Source organism: Gigantopelta aegis, chromosome 2 (genome assembly GCF_016097555.1).
Source record: "Gigantopelta aegis isolate Gae_Host chromosome 2, Gae_host_genome, whole genome shotgun sequence".
Lineage (NCBI taxonomy): Eukaryota > Metazoa > Mollusca > Gastropoda > Neomphalida > Peltospiridae > Gigantopelta > Gigantopelta aegis.
Window position 1 is genome coordinate 34,743,129 of NC_054700.1, and position 22,294 is coordinate 34,765,422.

At 35.3% G+C, this 22,294-nt stretch overlaps 2 protein-coding genes across 2 annotated transcripts in view; one reads left to right on the plus strand and one right to left on the minus strand.

Annotated features, from left to right (window-relative positions):
• The window catches only part of LOC121384357 (heterogeneous nuclear ribonucleoprotein K-like), a 65,242-nt gene extending 52,017 nt beyond the window's left edge, over positions 1-13,225 (minus strand). The window contains exon 1 of the mRNA XM_041514724.1: positions 13,131-13,225. The gene's annotated coding sequence lies outside the window, so the exon portion shown is untranslated. The remainder of the gene's footprint in view (positions 1-13,130) is intronic.
• A 722-nt stretch (positions 13,226-13,947) lies between these two features.
• Positions 13,948-20,204, plus strand: LOC121384375 (DET1 homolog). Its single transcript, XM_041514751.1, has 3 exons — positions 13,948-13,979; positions 16,349-17,938; positions 19,652-20,204. The coding sequence occupies exons 2-3, from the start codon at positions 16,389-16,391 to the stop codon at positions 19,842-19,844; spliced, it is 1,743 nt and encodes a 580-aa protein (XP_041370685.1). The 5' UTR covers positions 13,948-13,979; positions 16,349-16,388; the 3' UTR covers positions 19,845-20,204.
• The last annotated feature ends 2,090 nt before the right edge of the window (positions 20,205-22,294 follow it).

Consider the following 22,294-nt stretch of genomic DNA (forward strand, 5'->3'; position numbering starts at 1 on the left):
ATCATGTGACATCAGTTTGGGGGCACTATTTGTCGTGTTTAGCAAGTTTTCATGTGCCTTACTCATCTGCGGTTGATCGAAACATGAAACATAACTTTGTGTTTTTGAAAAACAGTTTTATGTGCCGTGTGCGCTAGGCTTTAATCCCCAAGCCTTTACATACACGTACTTTAAGCCCAGTTTTGGTGTTGCCTATTAAATACTAATAGACTCCATCATATGCGGTCATGTGGGATAGAAAAGGTACTCTCTCGGTGGTGGAAATTTCAACCCGGGACGAGACTTGCCGAGTCCCAGGGTCAAAATTTCCACCACCGAGGGTGTACTTTTTCTATCCCACATAACCGCATATGATGTGAGTCTTCCTCTCATCAATTCGATAAATAAACCCTTATTTTGCACGATCGCACAAAGATGGCTGAAAAAGTAACTTCTTTATTTGACCGTTTTATCATAAGTAAACTACACTATCATATTTGACGCGTTTGTTTCATGTGTTAAATGAACAAGATAGCTTTTATAATGAAGGTTTTAATAACAAAACATTGATCTAAAACTAACCTAACTCTCATTGATATGACGTCAAATATTTCCAATGCTGTAATACTCTACATGTTAAATTCAATGACGTTATAGCCCATGCAAGACGAGATTTATTCCGCATGGGCTGACATCATGGAATGGGTCGGCCTTGCATGGGAAAAAACTAACTTTCACATAACACCTGCATAAATTATTTTGTATCCCCGGTCATACCGAATATTTCCTCATTGAAAGAAATGTTTTATTTAACGACGCACTCAACACATTTTATTTACGGTTATATGGTGTCAGACATATGGTTAGGGACCACAGATTTTGAAAGGAAACCCGCTGTCGCCACTACATGGGCTACTCTTCCGATTAGCAGCAAGGGATCTTTTATTTGTGCTTCCCACAGGCAGGATAGCACAAACCATGGCCTTTGTTGAACCAGTTATGGATCACTGGTCGGTGCAAGTGGTTTACACCTACCCATTGAGCCTTGCAGAGCACTCACTCAGGGTTTGGAGTCGGTATCTGGATTAAAACCGGCCTCGGTGGTGTAGTGGTTAGGCACTCGGTCTACAGGCTGGTAGGTACTGGGTTCGGATCCCAGTCGAGGCATGGGATTTTTAATCCAGATACCGACTCCAAACCCCGAGTGAGTGAGTAAATTCAGCAATCTCAGAAATTATAAAATGCTTCTTGTATATTGGTAAATAAATATCTACATGTACATTTTAATATTTTAATTACTGAGAATATCACTTAATTCTTTAAGAATACAAGGACAGAAAAAACGGCCTCACTGGTACGGTAGTTAAGCCATCAGACAGGCTAGTAGGTTCTGGGTTCACACCCTAGTACCGCCTCCCACCCAGTGAGTTTAACGACTCAATAGTTAGGTGTAAGGCCACTACACAGACTTAACTCTCACTAACAACTGCTAACCATCTGTTTTGTACAGACAGCTCAGATAGCTAAGGTGTGCGCCCAGGGCAGCATGCTTGAATTTTATTTGGATATAAGCACAAAAATAAGTTTAAACAAACAAAGACAAACAATGAACAATGGGACAGCCAATATCACATGCTCCTACTTACGAAAAGATTTATTAAAGTACAAATTTTGTGCCAAAATAAAATATTACAAAGGTCAACAACCGAAAATCTATTTCAGTTTGAAGTCTATTAATAACTGTTCTGTGAATAAATAATGCCATGACCCTAAATGGTGACATTCTTCAAGACATGTGGTTAGAAAGACTGCAGGCTGAATTGAATGGCTGCCAGCAACATAACAATGCATTGTGGATGATTGTCTGCTGCAGTCATGGTGACCAGTGCTGCAACTCAATCAACAAATAATGCTTTATCCAGTAATCTCTGCAGCAGAGAGAGAGAAAAAACCCCACATCTTTGTGCACTAGAATTAAAAATAATATAAAAATGGTCATGATAAAAAAAATAAAAATTTAATCTGCACAGTCACTATCATAATTAGATATCATCACAGATCAACTAAAAATTAATTTTGCATGAATTATCAACTTCTCCGTTTTTCATAAATATCAATTAATTTTTTTTTAACTATAATAACAATAAATAAATAGAATTATAATAAAAAGTTACAAGTTAAAATTTGTTTTGTTTAAAGACACCTCTAGAGCCTATTGCTTTTTAATCATCGCCTATTGGATGTCAAACATTAGTCATTTTACCAGTTTAGTCTTGGAGCGAAAACCCACAACACTTTTCTATTAGTAGCAAGATATCTTTTATATGTACCATTAGAATTATAACAAATACCTAAAAATCTCCCCGTCAATATAGCCTAATTAGACAACTGCCAATGTGTATAGAAATTGGCTAAAGAAATTTCCTACAAATCACCCATTTTTTATGAACAGAAATGAAATTGACATTGGAAAAGATCTGGAAAACTTTTCCAGGTCTTGAAATTTGTTACTACGACAACGCCATATAACCATAAATAAAATATGTCGAGTGCGTCGTTAAATAAAACAGTTCCTTCAAAGAACAGTCACAGAACCAGCTTGTTTTTGACAAAAATAAAATTTGGAATTAAAAAACAAAAGAGAGGATAATTTTTATTTGTGGATGAAAATCTCAACATCTAAAAACAGCAGGCTGAACGAAAATCATCAGATGTGTGTGGATTTTGAAATAAAGTCAAGTTAGTCGCAAATTATAAAAACAGGATTTGCAAAATGTGTCAAACTTAATGTCAGACTTTCAGAAAATGAAAGAGCATCCCACATATGACTAACAAAGTATCAGTGTTAAGTTAATACATTTGTAAGTGACCTAGGTTAGTGACCATCTAAAGAATATTAAACAACCTTATTCAAAATAATGTTCACGATCTATTCCAAATAGTTGAAAATATACTTGAGGATGTAGCTTCAAAACTACTAAGCCAACAGCACTTCATTAAAAATAGAAGACGATCACAAACACATGTACAGGATCTAATCCACAAAGTGCATAAACCTATATTTGAAATATTGAAGAATCTCTATGGCAACTAGTTGAAATACATAAACTTAAGTGTACATAATCTGCATAAAATGACTAGCCTTGTAATTTGTTAATGGAAAAAGCAGTCTTAATTGCGGTAAAAATCAATACGACGAACATATTAAAAGTAGTTTTAAAAGGGTACATGATATGAATCTACCACACGGAAATTCATGGCAATGGAAAGCTCTACAAACTACAGAATGGAGCCAAACCGCACAGCTGCCGACCATACTGCTCGTACATTATGGGTGTGGCCGAACATAATAGCAAATATAGAATGCCACAAAAACAGAATTACAAAAAATATGCTCTTGAAACATTAATATTTTATTAAGGCACAATAGTTTTGTTGGCTTTGCAATTGCCAAGTAACACAAAATCACAATCTTTCACTGCAGAAAGCAAAATGGCGGCAAAACTAAAAACCAGTCAAGACCTGTCCAATGCAGGTGTGCTGGGTAAGATACTAAAAGGTTAAAAACATTAACACAGCAAACTTGCTTCTAATTTATTTATAAGCATATCGTGACTGTCTGAAAATAAGAATTAAAAAAATAATAATAAAAAAACCCATTTATATACTATATCACAATAATTACGTACATGTATGTATTGATCTGATAAAAATACATTCTACTGGGACTACAGACTGCAGTGGCTGCACTGAAACCAGAAAGAGTTGTCTACCTTATTACAGAATACCTGTCAATGTTCGTTAGTACAATACTGATGTAGAAAGGAATGGGATGGAATATTTAACACCACCTCAGAACCTCAACTATGGCTGTTTGGAAGGAAGGAAATATTTTATTTAACGACGCACTCAACACACTTAAGGACCATACATATAGAGAGGAAACCTGCTGTCGCCACTTCATGGGCTACTCTTTTCGATTAGCAGCAAGGGATCTTTTATATGCACCATCCCACAGACAGGGTAACACATAACATGGCCTTTGAGATACCAGTTGTGGTGCACTGGCTGGGATGATAAATAGCACAATGAGCCAACAGACGGGGATCGATCCCACAGACGGACCGACCATGCATCAAGGGAACACTTTACCACTGGGCCATTTGGTGTCCAACATATGGCTATTTTTACATTTGTTTAAGAAAAAGACGAATCCCACTGCCACCCTATATAAGCTACATTTACTGATAAAGCAGTAGTTTTGTTGATCATGATTTTTTTGACAAGTTGTTTCCTTGTAGTTTATTCGACTGGCAATATACACTGCCTTTTAAAAAGCTACTCCCTTTTCAATGAATTAATGAAAACAGGCTTTTAATCATAAATAAACCTCTTATGACACTAACTACTACACTGTGGTGTGGACATATATATCCAGGACAATCAGGGACATAGTAACATCACCAAGGGCAGCACTGAATCCATAGCAGACATGCTCAAAATTATGAACTAAATGATTTAGGATGTCAGCATAAACTAATAAAATATTAATCTTTTCTGCTTTTCATTTGAAAAGAAACACAGGAGTGGGACAAAGCCCAGTGATAAAGTGCTTGCCTCATGGGCCATTTCTCATTCCAGCCAGTGCACCACAACTGGTATATCAAAGGCTGTGGTATGGTGCATATAAAAGATCACTTGCTACTAATGGAAAAATGTAGCAAATTTCTTCTCTAAGACTCATGTCAAAAGTACCTAATGTTTTACATTCAATAGCCGATGATTAAAGGGACATTCCTGAGTTTGGTGTATTGTAATATCTTTCCGACTAACAAAATATTTCTACGACTAAACGTACATATTAAATAAATTTTCTTGTTTAGAATATCAGTGTCTGTATATTCAATGTGTTTCTGGTCGTCTTAATATTTGTAAAAAGCCCAAACTGGATTTTGTCTTCAAATAATTTTGTACGTACGAAAAAACCCATTTTTGGAAATAAAATGAAATTTAACCTACTACAAATATTAGAACGATCAGAAACATGTTTAATATACAGCCACTAATATTTTATGCAGAAAAATACATTTGATATGTAATTACAAACGTTAAAAAGTGTCTGTTAGTCGAAAACATCTTAAAACTTGCAGCAAACTCAGGAAGGTCCCTTTAATAAATCAATGTGCTTTAGTGGTGTCGTTAAACAAAAAACGTTTTTGAAAAAACCCCAACAAGTATTAAATACCAACTATACTGCATTATCACAATACAATTTTGACCACATCATTGCACCAATATTACAAAGGGTCCAAGCTGTTGTTGTCATGTGATGCTAAAATAACAAAATTGTCAAAAAAGATATTTGATCCTCAACACATATTATTACTTTTATGTTACTGTAGTTTAACTGGATAAAACAAATTAAAGTTGACACTGCATTTTGTATTTGAAACAATATCCATCAAACCGCAAGTATTGCTCTTTTTTTCTACATATACTTATAAACTTTGTTCCACTCAACTAATGATCACATTGTCAATACAAATGTGGTTCTGGTGAAAGCAGATCGTGAATTTTTCAAGGACCATCTGGGAAAACTGCCAACATCAAAGAGGCTGTGAGTCTGTCTATCCTGAAAGGCTGCCTTAGACTCATCCACATTGTTAAAAATAATTTATTATTAATTTCATCATTACTTTCAAACCCCAAACAGCAGATGCTTCCTAATTTCAGTATTTGTGCTGGCAAGTTATTAAACATTCATGTTTCCATTCACGAAGGAAGTCAGGATATATTTTCACACTACTGCTAAGTGAATGAGGTAACCTGGGAATTTCATCACCTATCATATTTACAGGTTACTACCAAACAAAATCCACGACTTTCCATGACACTTTGAATCCTTTTTCAACTACCTTTTTAAGAACATTCAACAATTTTTTCTGTGATCATTCATAGTGATCATTGTTTTTAAACAAATTGTCCTTCTATTCAATTTTAATATAGAAATCTATTCCTTCCACCGGCCTCAGTGGTGTCGTGGTTAGGCCATCGGTCTACAGGTTGGTAGGTAATGGGTTTGGATCCCAGTCGAGGCATGGGATTTTTAATCCAGATACTGACTCCAAACCCTTAGCGAGTGCTCCGCAAGGCTCAATGGGTAGATGTAAAACCACTTGCACCAACCAGTGATCCATAACTGGTTCAACAAAGGCCATGGTTTGTGCTATCCTGCCTGTGGGAAGAGCAAATAAAAGATCCCTTGCTGCTAATCGGAAAGAGGCCCACGTAGTGGTGACAGCTGGTTTCCTCTCAAAATCTGTGTGGTCCTTAACCATATGTGTGATGCCATATAACCGTAAATAAAATGTATCGTTAAATAAAACATTTTTCTTTCTTTCTTTCTATTCCTTCCTTTTTTTTAAATTTGGTCTTAACTTCACAATCTAATTTCTTTGCAATATACATAAGGTGTGGGGCATGTAAAAAAACAAAAAACAAAAAAAACTACTGCCATGATGTTCAGATGACTTTTTAAATGCATATTATTTGAAGTTGAAAATATTTCATTCTGTTCCTAATTTATGAATTTCTACGGCAATTAAAAAAGCATAATATACAAGAACAGGTCACTGCAGATTTACATAAGACATTACCAGACTAATTTTTTTAATGAATACTATTTATAGGATATTAAATGAGCTTCCATTTTGTACCGTATGTGTATGTCCAGATGGAAATAATTTTCAGCTGTCACAAGATTTAGCGAGTGACAATGAAAATTTATTTCACAATTAACCAATCTTAATTTATATCACATAACTTGCTTGCTTGAGGTTTAGTGCACCAATCAATGATGTCATCAAGTGACATCAAAGTCTTACGTCCCACTTAGCTTCAAGTGGAATCTACCACCGATTTGCACCAAGATATTTTTAACAATAAATGTAAATATAAAATAATTTTTAAAAAAACTTTTGATCCACAAAGTAAATTTCTGCATGCTGAAAAATAATCAAACGATCAGACAAAAAGAAAAAAGTACGCAGAAATAAGGAATTCTCTTTTCCACAATTATCTCTGCAGAAAAAGTTAAACAACATCACTAGAGCACATTGAATAATTAAAAATCCTGGTTGATATGACTGTGATGTTCCAACTGACTGCACAACACATGAGATGATGTTAGCTTAATCATGAATCACATAGAGACGACAACATTAAACGATCATCTTGCCATACCAATTTAAAACCAATTTACAGTCAATATACTCACCCTTTTGGTCAGTTTATTTCACATGATTTAGATACATTCAGTAAAATAGGAAGCTTTATTGCCAGTCTTTCATATAACAGCATTCATTATCAACATACCAATAAATTATAAAAACAGAATATTTTAATCTGCACCACAAATTTCACAGGAACACATTGCAACTTTTGTATACACTATTCTCTCTCTGCATATGCAAGATTGAGCTAGCCCACGTGAAAAGAGTAATGTAGGATACATCTGGCCTACGTGGCTACACATGACAAGGGAGCTAACTATTGTTATGTATATAAACTCATCATTTAGTTTGAATAGGATAAAAACTAGATTTTTCTGTCATTTTTTCTCTCTTTTACCTGTGAAGTGAAGCAAATTTATTCCTATATTTTGATAGTGTTCCTATTTGGTATGAACAATCAAAAGAACAAGCCTGTTGTAGTACTTTATTATAAACAATTGAAAATATACGACATATTAATTAGTTGACAACATGAGGTCATCCAAAAACAGTTTCAGGGCTCAAAACGGCCTTTGCGACCAAAGCCCCGTTCTTCTTTCTATAACATATGAGCTACTATTAATAATTGTATGACATATTTATTCCACATTAAAATGTTGCTCGTGGGTCGCAAAACTGAACATATTTTCTTAAACGTACAGCAAGAAACAAAGGAAAAAAGTAAGCATGCCAAGAATTTTAATTTGTTTTTCAGTTCTGTCTAGCGCAAATGAAGTTATGTTGTTTTAGGATAAGGAGAAATGTATCCCCGTTTTGTTTGTATCCATTTCTTACAAATATTTATATTAAACACTGAACACATGAACAACACGTGAACAATTATGTAGCCCAGGTGGTTATTTTTTGTATTATACATGAGCTAAACCTGGGAGACGAGTCACGCTGCGTAATTTTGCACTGATGATGTAAACAAAAAATTATTAAGTTTAGACATTTTGTAAAATATGTACAAAATAAGTACATAATTTGCTCGTCAGTGTTTTCTTTTAATTTTTCACTTCAATATCATGTTTGTTGGTATCTTTGCTATTTAAATGTATGTTAAAACCTGAAATATGAATATTTCTTGTTTGTGCTACCTAAAGCAAGTTTGGGTCACTGAAAATCAAATTTTATTGGCCGAGATATTTTGGGGGGCGACCATATTTTTGGCAAGTTTTAAGCCTTGATAATTTATTATTACACTGATGGAAAAAACAAATGCAAGTTCAGTTTTGGTAATATAATTTTTTATCCGTATACCAAATGTAGTAACAGTTGACACTTAGCTATCTCATGGTACTTTCTAAAGAATTTTTGGTTAAAATTGGGTCAACCATGAGCATGTGCGAAGCTGCATGCTTTTTACCGATTTGTCAAGAAAGGGTGCATCTTGGCCACTGCCACGTGCTATGAAGTTTTGAACAGTACACAGAGTGCACAACATTTCATTTCAACACAATTGAAAAGCAAAACGTTGATAAGGGTAGGGCTATTGCTCTGATTATGCAGGGGCAATCGCACCATTGCATCGCCCAGCAATTTGGGATAAATGAGTCAATGATAGCTCGTTTAGTTGGGCAACTCAAAGCCACAGGAAGATTAGATGACCATACGAGGGGCAGATGTCTGTGCGTTATGTTGCCACGAGGAATACGTCTCACACACTTGTAAATGGCGTAGGCTACCCACATTTCAATATTATCCATACAAACGGCATCTATGATAACACAACAAATCTTGTCAAAATTTATTCAGTAATGAAGACATAACCTAAAAATCGAAACAATGAATTAATCATCAATATATCAAATTGTTTGTTTTCTTCCATCAGTATATTATTATTATTAAAATCTGGATGATGTCATCTTGACAATTTGTAGTGTTAAATGATGGATTCTTATATTCACAGTAACCCTTACTTCAATTAATTAACAAAGTTTACTTCACTATTCTGATGAATGCATCATCCTCCTGGTAGTAATCAATCAAGTTTTTATGATATAATGCAACTTTTGTAATTTATTAATACAAATAGGCAAAATATGATTACATACACAAAAATTAATCAGCTTAGGTACCTTACTATATATTAGCAGTCGTTTCAAGTTTAAAATTACCATCCTGGGATGAGGGATCGACCAAAAAAATGAGTCAACAAAAGAAAAGTCTAAGAAAATCAACAATTATAGGATATTAAACGAGCTTCCATTTCGTATCATGTTTATGTCCTGAGTGAAATATTTTTTAGTTGTCACAAGCTTTAGCAAGTGACAATGAAAATTATTATACAAGGGACATAAACATGAAATGGTAGCGAGTTTAATATCCTATTTATTATCCATAATTGATCTTAATTTATATCACTCATCTCACGTATGGTTATAGTGCGCCAATTGATGACGTCAAAAGTGTTACGTCCCACTTGACATTCTAGTGGGACGTATCACTTTGATATGCACCACGATATTTTTAAGCATATGGGTAATAATATAATTTACGCAAGGCTGTTTTTAACAACTTCCAATCTTTCTATTATTTCTCCTATTTTGATCTGCAACGATTACGCATTTCTTGTACTTACCCGATGCAGAACATCGTTGGGATCTTTTTACATTTTCCTCAGTATCAAGTTGTGATTCAATACACAATTTTCAGAGATCACTACACAATTTTAATATATTAAACAGTAGTTGCTAATCAATTTTTAATGAACTAGAAATATTGCTAATCAATATTTTGAAAACAAAATGCTCGCTGTTATAGCCTTGGCTAATGAGGGCCATCTACCTACATAGCAGTCATGTTATTGGGAGAAAGCCCAGTTTAAGGCCACCACACCCCCATCTAAACTTTCCATGTTAAGAATGGGTTACATCTTGTACTATATAATATGGCTTGTATGTTCTTAAAATTTGTAATTGGTGAATTTTGGCGAGTGTCATTTATCATTCTGCAATTCATAATAAGAAAATTACAAAATTATTTACTCTTTTACATAACATTAAGCTGTAGAAAATGTTTTAAAAAAGTAATGTTTAGTAAGCATAAACAATGAATGTGACAGACATTAGTTAGTTCTATTTACCATGAAGAACAGAAATGTATAAGATACTTTCATTTATTAGTGTTTTTTAAATTCATCACCGATGGGTATTAAAATGTATTACATTGTATATAAAATAACAGTTATGAACAAATTTAATATATGTTCAGCATAAAATTATTTCTTTTAATTATTTTTATTTTTTATTTTTTGGTTATTGTTTTGGTTATTCAAACATTTACAGTTAAAAAACATCAAATAGGTATGTTCCAATGATTAACAGAAAATTGATTTGTTGGGCTATACCTAAAGTGATGATCGATTATAAAAATTATTTTAAGAATTTAACGTGGTAATTGTTAAGGTTCATGGAAGAATGAATGGTGTTGCGTATTAAGAAGAGTTTTATCACCGATCATCAACTTTAAATTACACAATCGGTTAGAATTAATATGTATAGGATTTGAATTTTAAGGACAATGTTCCTGGATCTAGACAAAGTAATGTCTAATTTTACCCTTAATAACTATTTAATATTTTTTTCTTTATGTATACATGAAAACAAACACCAACCCCATCATATAAATACTCATTACAGATTTTTATAATTGATCATCACATCAGTTGAGTCAAACCTATCAATTTTCAAGTATAATCAATATTTGGAACATAACTAATTAGTTCATAAAAAGTGTTTAAAGTAGTTCATTGGTTCAATAACAAATTTACTTTAACTTTTAAAAATAGCAGTCAGTTTTTTATAATTCAGTAAGATTCAGTGTTTCTATTACTTCAATATAAAATTTTATCAAAATACATTTTTTTTTTTTTAAAGACAGAACCCCCCCCCCCCCCCCCCGAACCAATTTGGTTAAAACGGCATTTCAATGTACCAGTGAAACTGATTGCATTGCACAGACTTCTAGCAAGCTCAATGGACAATATTTCGAAATGTTAGGTAACCAGAAGTCAGTTCACACGAGTTTTACTTAGGTATGTTACATGAATATAGTTCTCATAACCTACGAGTTAGGCCTACCTAATCCTAAAACACGAACTACGGTTCTGTGCTACATTGGTGGTTCAAATGTATTTAAAAACAAACGGATTTTCTCTTTCATTACTGATATATGGTATTTTTAATTTTAGAATGTAATTTTCACCACATAACCGATTGGCGGTTCTCGTGATTTTAAAGTTGTGTAACTGACACACAAACAGAACAACGGTTCTCGTGAAATATTGTGCCCTGTAGCTGCTAGTATTTCTCTGTCCTCTCTATATATAATATAGCCGTAACAGCATTTCAATGTGTTGGTGAAATTGATTACATTGCACTGACTTCTAGCTAGCTGTTAATACTTCTATCTCCCCTATATCAACATAAAAATAAAACAAAGTAATAAATTATTAATATAGCTGTTGTTTTAATGAAGATATCATCATTCACATGTTGTAATAATACCATTATAATCATACATTCCCTCCCATTTTAGCCATATATTGTGGTGTCGCCATATATTGTGGTGTCCGTTTCAGACAACACTAGGTGCCTTTTCCCCCCAATTTTGTTCCATTTTCGTTTGAGGCCGTTTTAGCTATAACCCGTTTCCAGAATGTTGCACTTGCCCTATTCAGAACTGTGAATTTGTCTATTGGCAATGTGCAATCTGATTAAAATTAGCTCTGCTAGGTCTAACAGCATTGCGTGGACTCCCATGTCCAGGTGATACTTCATCTATTAATAACAATTTAAATATCGACCAATTACACTTCGCCTTTTATAGCGTTATTCGGGAGCATACAAATTCTAAAAATATTGGGCGAGACTATTTATGCAATAGGCGAACTTGTTTGTGCATTTCAACATTGAAAAAAAACGGGGGGGAAAGTGCAGTAATAAACCCAGGATTGTATACTAGTATACAAACAGATTTTATGGCTATACCATCAGGGTGTTTGTTTTTTGTCTTGAAACAAATTTTATATAAAATTTTATATTGCAATTAGTTTCCAGCATACTTTGTAATTCACCTGAATCATTTCGTATACCCTCGGCATAATCCCAAATGTTTTCCAATTCTTTTCCAATCACTGGCATGATTTTGCAAGTAAGTTTTTGATTGTTCGAATTAAAGGTCAACTGGACATGAGATAACAGGCTGCTGTTAGATTCACATGTAATAGTGGAGCTAATTTTAATTTGATTGGGCAATGTGGTGTATGTATTTCGATATCATTTTGAACTGCTTGTTCGAATGGTTTGGAATTCTTGCACAGCTGATGCAGTCACTAATTCAATGCAAAAAATAAAAAATTATAGTATCACCAGTCCCACTCGTAGTTGCAATTTTTAACGAGTATGTTCTGAACCCCTGATCACATTTCAATAAAACTCCATGTGATTTTTCCTTAGCACCACTTCAGGAGTTCTTTATATTCCCCTGATCAAATATTACAGGCTTTTAGTTTTAAGCATAACGGAATTAGGGCACTGACGATAAATAAAATAATCCGTGTCCATATGAATGATGTAAATTAATAATTGAACTGCTGAGGGGGTTCTTAAAGAAAACAAGGACGACGTGTGGGGAGTGGAAAAAGGTGTGACGGTTTCTGATAATTCCAAATAATCAATGTTATTAAACAAGGAAGTTAATAGTCTAATTCGAGTCGGAAAGTTCTAGCGTAAAACGCGTTTTGCTGTTTTCACAGTTACATTTTGGCTATGCAGTGAAGTAAGAAGTCTGTGTATGAAATAGTCTCCATATTGTGTCATTTATACAAGTGCTCAAAGGCTTATCACATTTGAGGCATATATTATTTGTGCTTACCGCTAATAAAACATAAAAACACCCCAATGATCGAGATGTTTCCTGGAAAAAATGGCTTCCTCGTGGTCGCGTGGCCTAGTGACCTTTACCATAAACCCAAATATACGAATTAACAACGTAGGGTTAATTTTTATGATTAAAAATATAGCATCCTTATTACAATTTGGATATTAAATTAATAGTATAAGCATTTATTGTTTTAAAATGCTATTAATTGCAAAATATATTAAATGAACTTCAAATAAGACGTACCATTTGATATGTGGTATTACCTTTATGGGATCAAAACGTACCCAAACAGAAACGTACCCATTCAAAACGTTCCCATTATTATTTTTTATTTAATAAAAAGAAGATTGAAAGGAGAAAAGTAAAAATCAAACGATGGATATACTTCCAAACTGGCGTCATACAGTTTACAAATATATAACAAAAGTAGGCCTACTAAGTGTCTCTCAGTTGTGACGTTCTAGAACTTTTATCCTGTCCCAACTGTCGTCGAATTCTGTATGTAAATAGGTTCTGTAATACTAGTATATTTATTTTTTTATTTGTAACTTATCTTTGATATCAATTTTGATACCAGTTTAATTTATTTTACTCTTTTGTAATTTTGATTTGTATATGTAATATTTTACGTTAACATTTAACCAATTTACAAATGTATTTTTACTATTTATAATTCCAAATAAAACTGTGATCCTATTTAAATGGAGGTACGTTTTAGTATGAGTACGTTTTGACCAAAATAAAAATTATTGTACCAAATAAGTGGATACATGGTACGTTTTAGTTGGGTACGTTTCGTTTTGGGTACATTTTGACTTGAAGTACGGGAAAAGTTTTGACGTGATTACATTATTTAGACATTATGAAGGCTTACACATTAGTATAACTATATCCCACCTAACGCATTATCCATAAATATAGATCATTACTTTCAAAATATTAGCTACAGGTTTATTGCTTGATCGGAATAATTCAATATGTAGTTTATAATACGTATATTCCTATTTTCACGTTATCACATTTTTCGTGTGCAGGATAACCAAGTCTGAATCGAACGTAAAAAATAGATGGTTCGTTATAACTAAATATTAATGGGCTAAAATTCCTTATCCCCCAAACACATTTATAATTTTTTATGGTTAGTCACTTAGCTCCATGTGACATGTCTGTAGTACTTGTAGGTCTGCTTTCTATTTTTAATGTGTTGGGGGGGAAAAGGGTACCAAGTAGGCCTAAATGCATTGTATCGATAAACTCGCACAAAATTGTGTTAATGGAAAGCGGGTCGTAGATTAAATACTTATATCGCAGGTAATTTTTGTAATTTATAATGATTTTTCGAATAGATATGTACTTAAAATTTAAAGAAAATTATGGGAAACTGATGAAATATCCACTGCAGTCACTTCTGAAAGTGTGCTTCACCCACTTTTATTATAGTTCATCTTTCAGTCTGTAGTACTTGATGCAAAATTGAGTTAACTAAAAAGTCTACATAGAGTGGGGGCGGGTGGGGGGGGGGGGGAATGCAGAATTGAACTAGTTATAACTGAAAATAGTCGTAAGTATTTTTATTTCATGTGTTCACTTTGACAACACCACTTTTGTCATAACATTGCAATTTGGTGTAAAGCATACATTGTACACAAAGCTAGATGAGCATGACTAACTAAAAAAAATTAATCTTTAGTCAGAGTGATTCCCTTGTTGCAATGAATGGATTGGCAACACATACTGATATCAAAAACGGGGAGGAATTTAGTTCAGTGGCAGATGTATAACAAGTCGCAAAATTTATTGCTCTCAGTGCACTTGGTTTTTGCCCCTTCCCTTCCAATGCCACATTATTGGTACATCAAAAGTTGTGATATGTACAATCCTGTCTATGGGAAAGTACAGATACATATAAAAATCCAGGGTTGAAAATTAGCAGTTGCCCGTGGCGACCTTTATTGGCTAAGGGCGACTAAGAATTTTACAAAGGTAGTCCATTGGGCGACCATTGATTTTAGAGTCTGGTGAGTATGGTACTAGTTAAAAAAAACAACAACACACTGCTACTGAATCGAATGTGACAAAACACACTACAAATCGTGGCAACAGAAGACCTAGACCGAATATTTTTGTCTCTGTAAAGCTTTATTTCATGTTTTATATATATTTTTTAATGATTTGTCTGTTTTATATTTATATCCGTTCTATGGGTTTTACAGAGACGGAACATAGTCTATGTTAAAAGTGGGTGGCCACCTGCTTTTAACACCCACTTTCGAGCTATATTTTGACAGTGCCAAAATAATAAATAAAGATAATATTCATATAAAAACATATTAATTTATTAAGTTTTAAACCCATACCATCTCAAATAACATTTTAGTGGGGGTAAAAGTTCAATTTAAATTAAATCAAAAATTCTTTACAAATTACCATCAAACTGCATACGTTAATTAACTCTTTTTTTCTGATACACGTTTTAAGGCAATTGATGGAACATCCAAGGCAATCTGAATGACAAAATTGTAATACATGATCAGGACTGTATCTTTGCACAAAGCAGAATCCTCATCTATAGGAGAACAGCCACCCCTCTTGCATCCCCACACAGTTTATTCCATCCCTCTTGCATCACCACAGAGGACTGCCACTCCCAGATTAGTTTACTAAAGCATGCGCAGTTCTACAGTTAGTCTCTCTGTACAACTGCATTATATTTTACTTTAGAGACAATGCAAGTCAAGCAGCATACCTCGGCTGTTCTAGCATCTTGTTTTCAACCCTGTATTGAAAATGAGATTTAATATATATAATTTAATGGTAATTTGTAAAGAAACATTTTTATTTATACTGGATTTCTTTTTGCAATTTTTATTGAGACAAACAGACTATATACAGTGAGCACATGGTCATTATTCAACAAAAAACATTATAGTTTTGATTTTGGCTGTGCAGTTAAATTTCAATGTGATAAATGGAGGGCTAATTGAATTTGAGAAGGGCCAGTAAGCTTTTTCGTCAACTGGCCCTGCTGGCGACCATGGTTTTCATGTTGGTTTTCAACCCTGAAAATCCCTTGCTGATTTTTGTAAGGAGTAGCCTATGTGACAGTATTAGGTACCCCCTCTTTTACCCTTCCTCCTATAGTCTTCATTTTCCCATTTATTTACTAGTAAAATTGTCAATCTGGGTTTTTTTTCTCTCTTTAAATTCAGGTAAACCCAGGATGTTGCTGCAGTTTGAAATTGTTACAAAATGAAGGAAAGCAGTTGGATGACCAGCACCAGTCTAAATATCCAGGGCAGTATTGTGAGACAGGAAGATGACCTAATCTCGGCGCAATCCAACACGCGCACTGAATGTGGCATCAAACGGCGTACGATTCGCAGCCAGAATGTGGTCCACCGACTTATGCAAAGAGAGACCCACATAGCTAAACCTGGCACCCACTTCCACCAAGCACGACAGTTTTACACAAATGTCTTTCCTAATTATACAGTGATAAATGTAGAAAAACCTCCATGCTTTTTGCGCAAGTTTTCTCCAGATGGTCGTTTTTTCATTGCTTTTTCTTCGGATCAGACTTCGATAGAAATTTATGAATTTCGAGGTTCGGCGGCTGCAGAGGATCTTTTGAAAAATGTTACAGGCGAATTCCTTCCAGGAAATAATGACGAGCTTTCAGTCAATGTTCGCAGCAAATTGTTTGAGAGATTTTTCAAACTTCGACACACAACGACTGTAGCAACAGGCGGTGAACATCTCAACAGGGAATGCAGTCTTTTCACCGATGATGGGAATTACGTGATTGTGGGCTCGGCTGTTTACGTTCCCGAAGACCCTCACCCGTTCTTTTATGACATGTACAGAAACAATGAATCTGTGTCGCCTAATCCAAGGTCACCTCTTGAGGATTACTCCCTCCATTTGGTCGATCTTGAAAGTGGACAGCTGTGTGATAGACGGAAGTTCAAGTGTGACAAAATATTTCTCTCTCACAACCAAGGTTTGTATCTGTACAGAAACATTCTTTCAGTGTTGTCGGTACAACAACAGACAATTCACATATTCCAGGTAGCTTCCAATGGAACGTTTGTTGACGTCCGGAGCATTGGGCGATTCTGTTACGAAGATGATGAGTTGCATTTCCGTCAGGGTTTAGACCCGGTCACAAGGAATGAAGATTTCAATAAACCTTACAGCATCGAATCTCTCAACTCACTCAAGCATCGCTTGCTAGTCTTTCTGTATTCCAAAGCCAAACTGGAAGGGAGTGAATTTGCTCTGCGCAAGTTCTATCAGTACTTCGACCAGTTCCGGGCTTTACGCATGTGGAAGATGCAGCTGCTGGATGAGAACCACCTCCTCATCAAGTACGCAAGTGAAGACGTTGTCACTTTAAAGATCCCTGATCCCAATTCTCAGCCGTCTTTCTTTGTGGTGTACGACATGCTCAGCACACAGGTCCTTGCCGTGTTCGAGAACACGTCCGAGGAATTGCTGGAAATGTTTGAAAACTTCTGTGATCTGTTCCGAAATGCCACGCTGCACAGCGAGGCTCAGTTCACGTGCTCCGTATCCAGCAACCTCTACGCCTGGCAGATCCAGCAGCGGTTCAAGCAGACGATCATCAATGCCAAGTTTGGAGGACACACAGAAGCGATTCGGCGACTTCTGGCTCAGCTGCCAATCAGTGCCCAGTCGTACAGCAGTAGTCCATACCTAGACTTGGCACTATTCAGTTACGACGACAAGTGGGTGTCAGTCATGGAACGACCAAAGGCATGTGGGGATCATCCAATTCGGTAAATAATTAACATGATTTTTGCCCATCTAAAAATATGGTTTTTAAACCTTTGAAAATAGGGTTTTAAACCTCTAAAAATATTATTCTAATTCACTCTGCATATATTAGATGAAATTTGATTGGCTAATCAAATCCATTTTTGGCAGTAAACCCAGCATTAACGTGTCGAAAATTTAGGGGATTTCCCAAAAGCTTATTTACATATCCATACGCTACTTCTCGCTGTTTAGTTGGACATATTTACTTCTGAAATATCACTGTTGAATCTTTTCTGAAGCAAAATGTGCGATCCTCAATATTTTATGACGTATTTATTGTATGTAAATTGGGCTTTAAAAGTTTGTGATGCTAACAGGAAAACCTAAGTAAATAATGAATTGTTATCAAGCACCAGTTATTGCGATGAGTCTTCAGAGTAAGTGAAATCGGTAATAAAGCACTAAAAATTAAGAGCAACAGCAGTTTTACACGTGAAAACATATATTTTAATTAGTTGTGCTATAATTATTTTATAAGGCAGTTGACTTGAAATAGGATAGTTAACACTGTGTTCTTTCTGAAAAGTGATTATTTGCACGAAAAAAACTTTTAATGGATTTATTGAATTAGAATGGGGATAACTGTTGGCCAGTTTTACCTTTAATACTTACATGTTAAATATCGGGGGGGGTGGGGGGTGGGGGGGGGTGTGTTACACATTAAAACAACCCCAGTATATTTATATCAATTCCATCATCTATTAAACTATCTATAGGAATAATAATCGACAGAGATTTCATAATCGATCATCTCATAGGCAGAGTGCAGGATTTAGCTCAGTCTGTTGAGTGCTCGCTTAGGTGCTTGTGTCGCAGGATCAAACCACATTTGTGGATCCATTCAACTGATTTATTTTTTTCTCTCGTTACAACCAGTGCACCACAACTGGTCAAAGCCCGTGGTATGTGCTTGCCTGTCTTTGGGAAAGTGCATATAAATGATCCCTTGCTACATTAGAAAAAATGTAGCAGGTTTCCTTTGACGACTATGTGTCAGAATTACCAAATTTTTGACATCCAATAGTCGATGATTTATTAATCAATGTGCTCTTTACAAAACAAACTTTAAACTTTTTCATAGGCAGAGCCCTACTGATGAATTTTCGGTTGTAATCGACCATTGGAACATCACTGATTAATACATATATAGGGAATAACTGGTTACTGTCTTAAGATATCGGCTTTATCCTGTGAAGGTTAGAAGTGCGAATGCAGCGAGGCTTTGCCGAGCTGCATTCACTATTCGACCTGAGCAGAATAAAGCCGATATCTTAAGACAGTAACCAGTTATTTCTTTTATCTTGCAATCCTACAGGAATATTCAGAAAATCATTATTTATTCCAATTTTGTGTACGCAAATAGAGTATTGTCAACCTAGCAAGGCTTTTGACGTCATTATTTGTAAGATGCTAGCTACATTCTTTCACATTGAAAAGGCGTTCCTATATTCTAATTCATAAATAAATGTCCCAAGTTTTGTATTGTTATTGCAAAACTTAGTTATTTATATTTACTGTACTTCAACAAATGATTTAAAGAGTATGTTTATGGAAAATCTACTCTGAAATACTCGAGTGGAGTTGGGCTTATGTCACGTGAACTATATTTTTAGTCATCATATATGTATACAGTGATTGCGGGATAAATATGTATATATATTTATCTTTTTCAGCTTTTACAGCAGGGACTCTGGTTTACTCAAGTTCAAAATCTATGCCGGTGTGCTGGGTCGCAGCCACCCTCCAACTGCGAGGCGCTTGGTGGCATTTACCTTCCACCCCAGCGAGCCATTCGCAATCAGTGTACAACGGACAAACTCAGAATATGTTGTCAATTTCCATATACGCCATTGTGTATCTCAGTGAAATAAAGTGTGTGGATGTGTTACGCACAAACGTGTATAAGAAATGCATTTTCGTGTCCCAAATTGGACTGCATAAAGTGTGTTTGTTGGTGGTATTAAAGTGATTGTTATGATCTGCATCATTTCTGTACTGATACATTCATATGGTTTAAGCTGTAATTGCTGAAATACTACTGAAGTTACATTTCATCAACATTCAATGAAAACATTAATTTAACTTTAAGTGTCGGTATGCAAGGTGGACCTTTTATTTTGTTGTCAAGACACAGTGAATTTGGTTTAAAATTTTCAAAGATATTTCGCCAAATTGCCAAGTGTATTTATCCAGGTTAACACCTGGTATTAAATAGTGATATAATCATTTATATCTCAAGTGTTGTTGATCTTTGGAGGGGCGGGACTTAGCCCAGTGCGGGCCTCCCAGACCTCCTATATTTCCTATATTTTTTATAGGATCCTATAAAACTCCTATATTGAGATTCATTTCCTATATTTGACTTAATTGTTTTGCCAAAATGCCGATGAATAAAATATATTACTGAGTTATAATATTCACAGTGAAAGGTAGCCAGCCTGTCAGAAATTCAGAAGATGCCTTGAATGTGCCAATCGAGATCCTGCTCACCTGATGAGATGAGATGAGGATGTATTACTGATACAAGCCTTTCAAAGTATCCTGGATATGGGCATGGACTGCTGGCAAGCCTTGGTATATATTTGTTGAGGTAGTAGATGGTATCTTGTGTACATACGTAAGGTAACAACATACCATCAGTAATGTAAATGTCTTTAGAAATTCGTGTAAAATGCCTATAATCATAATAATCGGTCCAAATTTGCCTATAAATCATCTATATTTGACCTCAAAATTCCCATAAAACTCCTATATATGCAAATTCCTATATTTGCTATATTTTAATATGTACAAGTGGCTGGGAGGCCTGCCAGTGGTAAATTTCTCGCTCAATGTGCGGTTGGCTGTGATCGATCCCCGTCGGTGGAGCCATTTGGGCTATTTCTCGTTCCAGCCAGTGCACCACGACTGGTATATCAAAGGCCGTGGTATGTACTACGCTGTCTGTGGGATGGTGCATATAAAAGAATCCTTGCTGCAAATCGAAAAGAGTAGCCCATGAAGTGGCAACAGCCAGTTTCTCTCTCAACATCTGTGTGGTCCTTAACCTTGAGTCTTGCGTTGTGCTTGCATCAAGTCATACATACATTATACATTAATTTATTCTGAAGGATCCTCCAAGGTTAGTATGAACATTGTCAGTATACACAAGACTTTCATTCTTCCTGCATTGCCTATAGGAGGACTGCCACTTTCCCAGGACTGACTGACAAGATGAAGTTTGTTTGCAGCTGCACTATTCCAGTCATCTTGCCAAGTTGCAAAAAGATATATTGGTTAATATCATGTTTAAGATATGTGTACGGCACACCAACCCTGACATGATGCAAATCCAAAGCAAAATCTGCCTTTTCATTACCCCTGAAACCGGTATGGCTGTACACCCAACAAAATAACAATGTATTTATTGGCAGTGAAATGAATGAACATGTTTAACAACACCCCAACACAAAAAATAGACATCGGCCATTGGGGTGTCAAAGTAAAAGGCAATCTAATTAGCAAAAGGTATGGATGAAAAGACATACCGGTACTTTCTTATGACTATCCCAACTGAGGTATGTTCCAGCTTCATATTTTGTAGAGCTTTGAAACAGGAAAGTGTCCGTAAAGATATTTGGATGCCATAGAATTATTAATTTCTTCCAGGGTTTTATTGATTTGCCAAGTTTAACATCTATCCATCTGTCCATGTTATATGTGTTTGTGGAATACATGTGTCCGTTATGTTGTATGAGGTCATTGTGACCCACATCTTTTTAAAGAACAGAAATTATTTTGGAACAGCAATCGGCAGATCAGGTCCATATTTGGGGGGTTCGTCTGAACCCTCCCGCAAAAGCTGAGGTCCACTTTTTTTTCTTATAGCTGACTGTAACTTTTGCAACTCTCCCATAAAACAATATTTGATTGTCTTAGTCATTTAGCATTCCCCTTACCAAAGCAGCAGTGTACATAATTAAGAATTTGTAACTAATCTACCAAAAAAAGAAGAAAAAGGAACCTACATGATTGTAGCAAACATGTTTAATTGTACTTTCTGCTGTATTGATGACTTCATAGCATTCGATCATTACAAATGGCCTCGGTGGCATAGTGGTTAGGCCATCAGTCTACAGGCTGGTAGGTACTGGGTTCGGATCCCAGTTGAGGCATGGGATTTATAATCCAGATACAGACTCCAAACCCTGAGTGAGTGCTCTGCAAGGCTAAATGAGTAGGTGTAAACCACTTGCACCGACCAGTGATCCATAACTGGTTCAACAAACGCCATGGTTTGTACTATCCTGCCTGTGGGAAGCGCAAATAAAAGATCC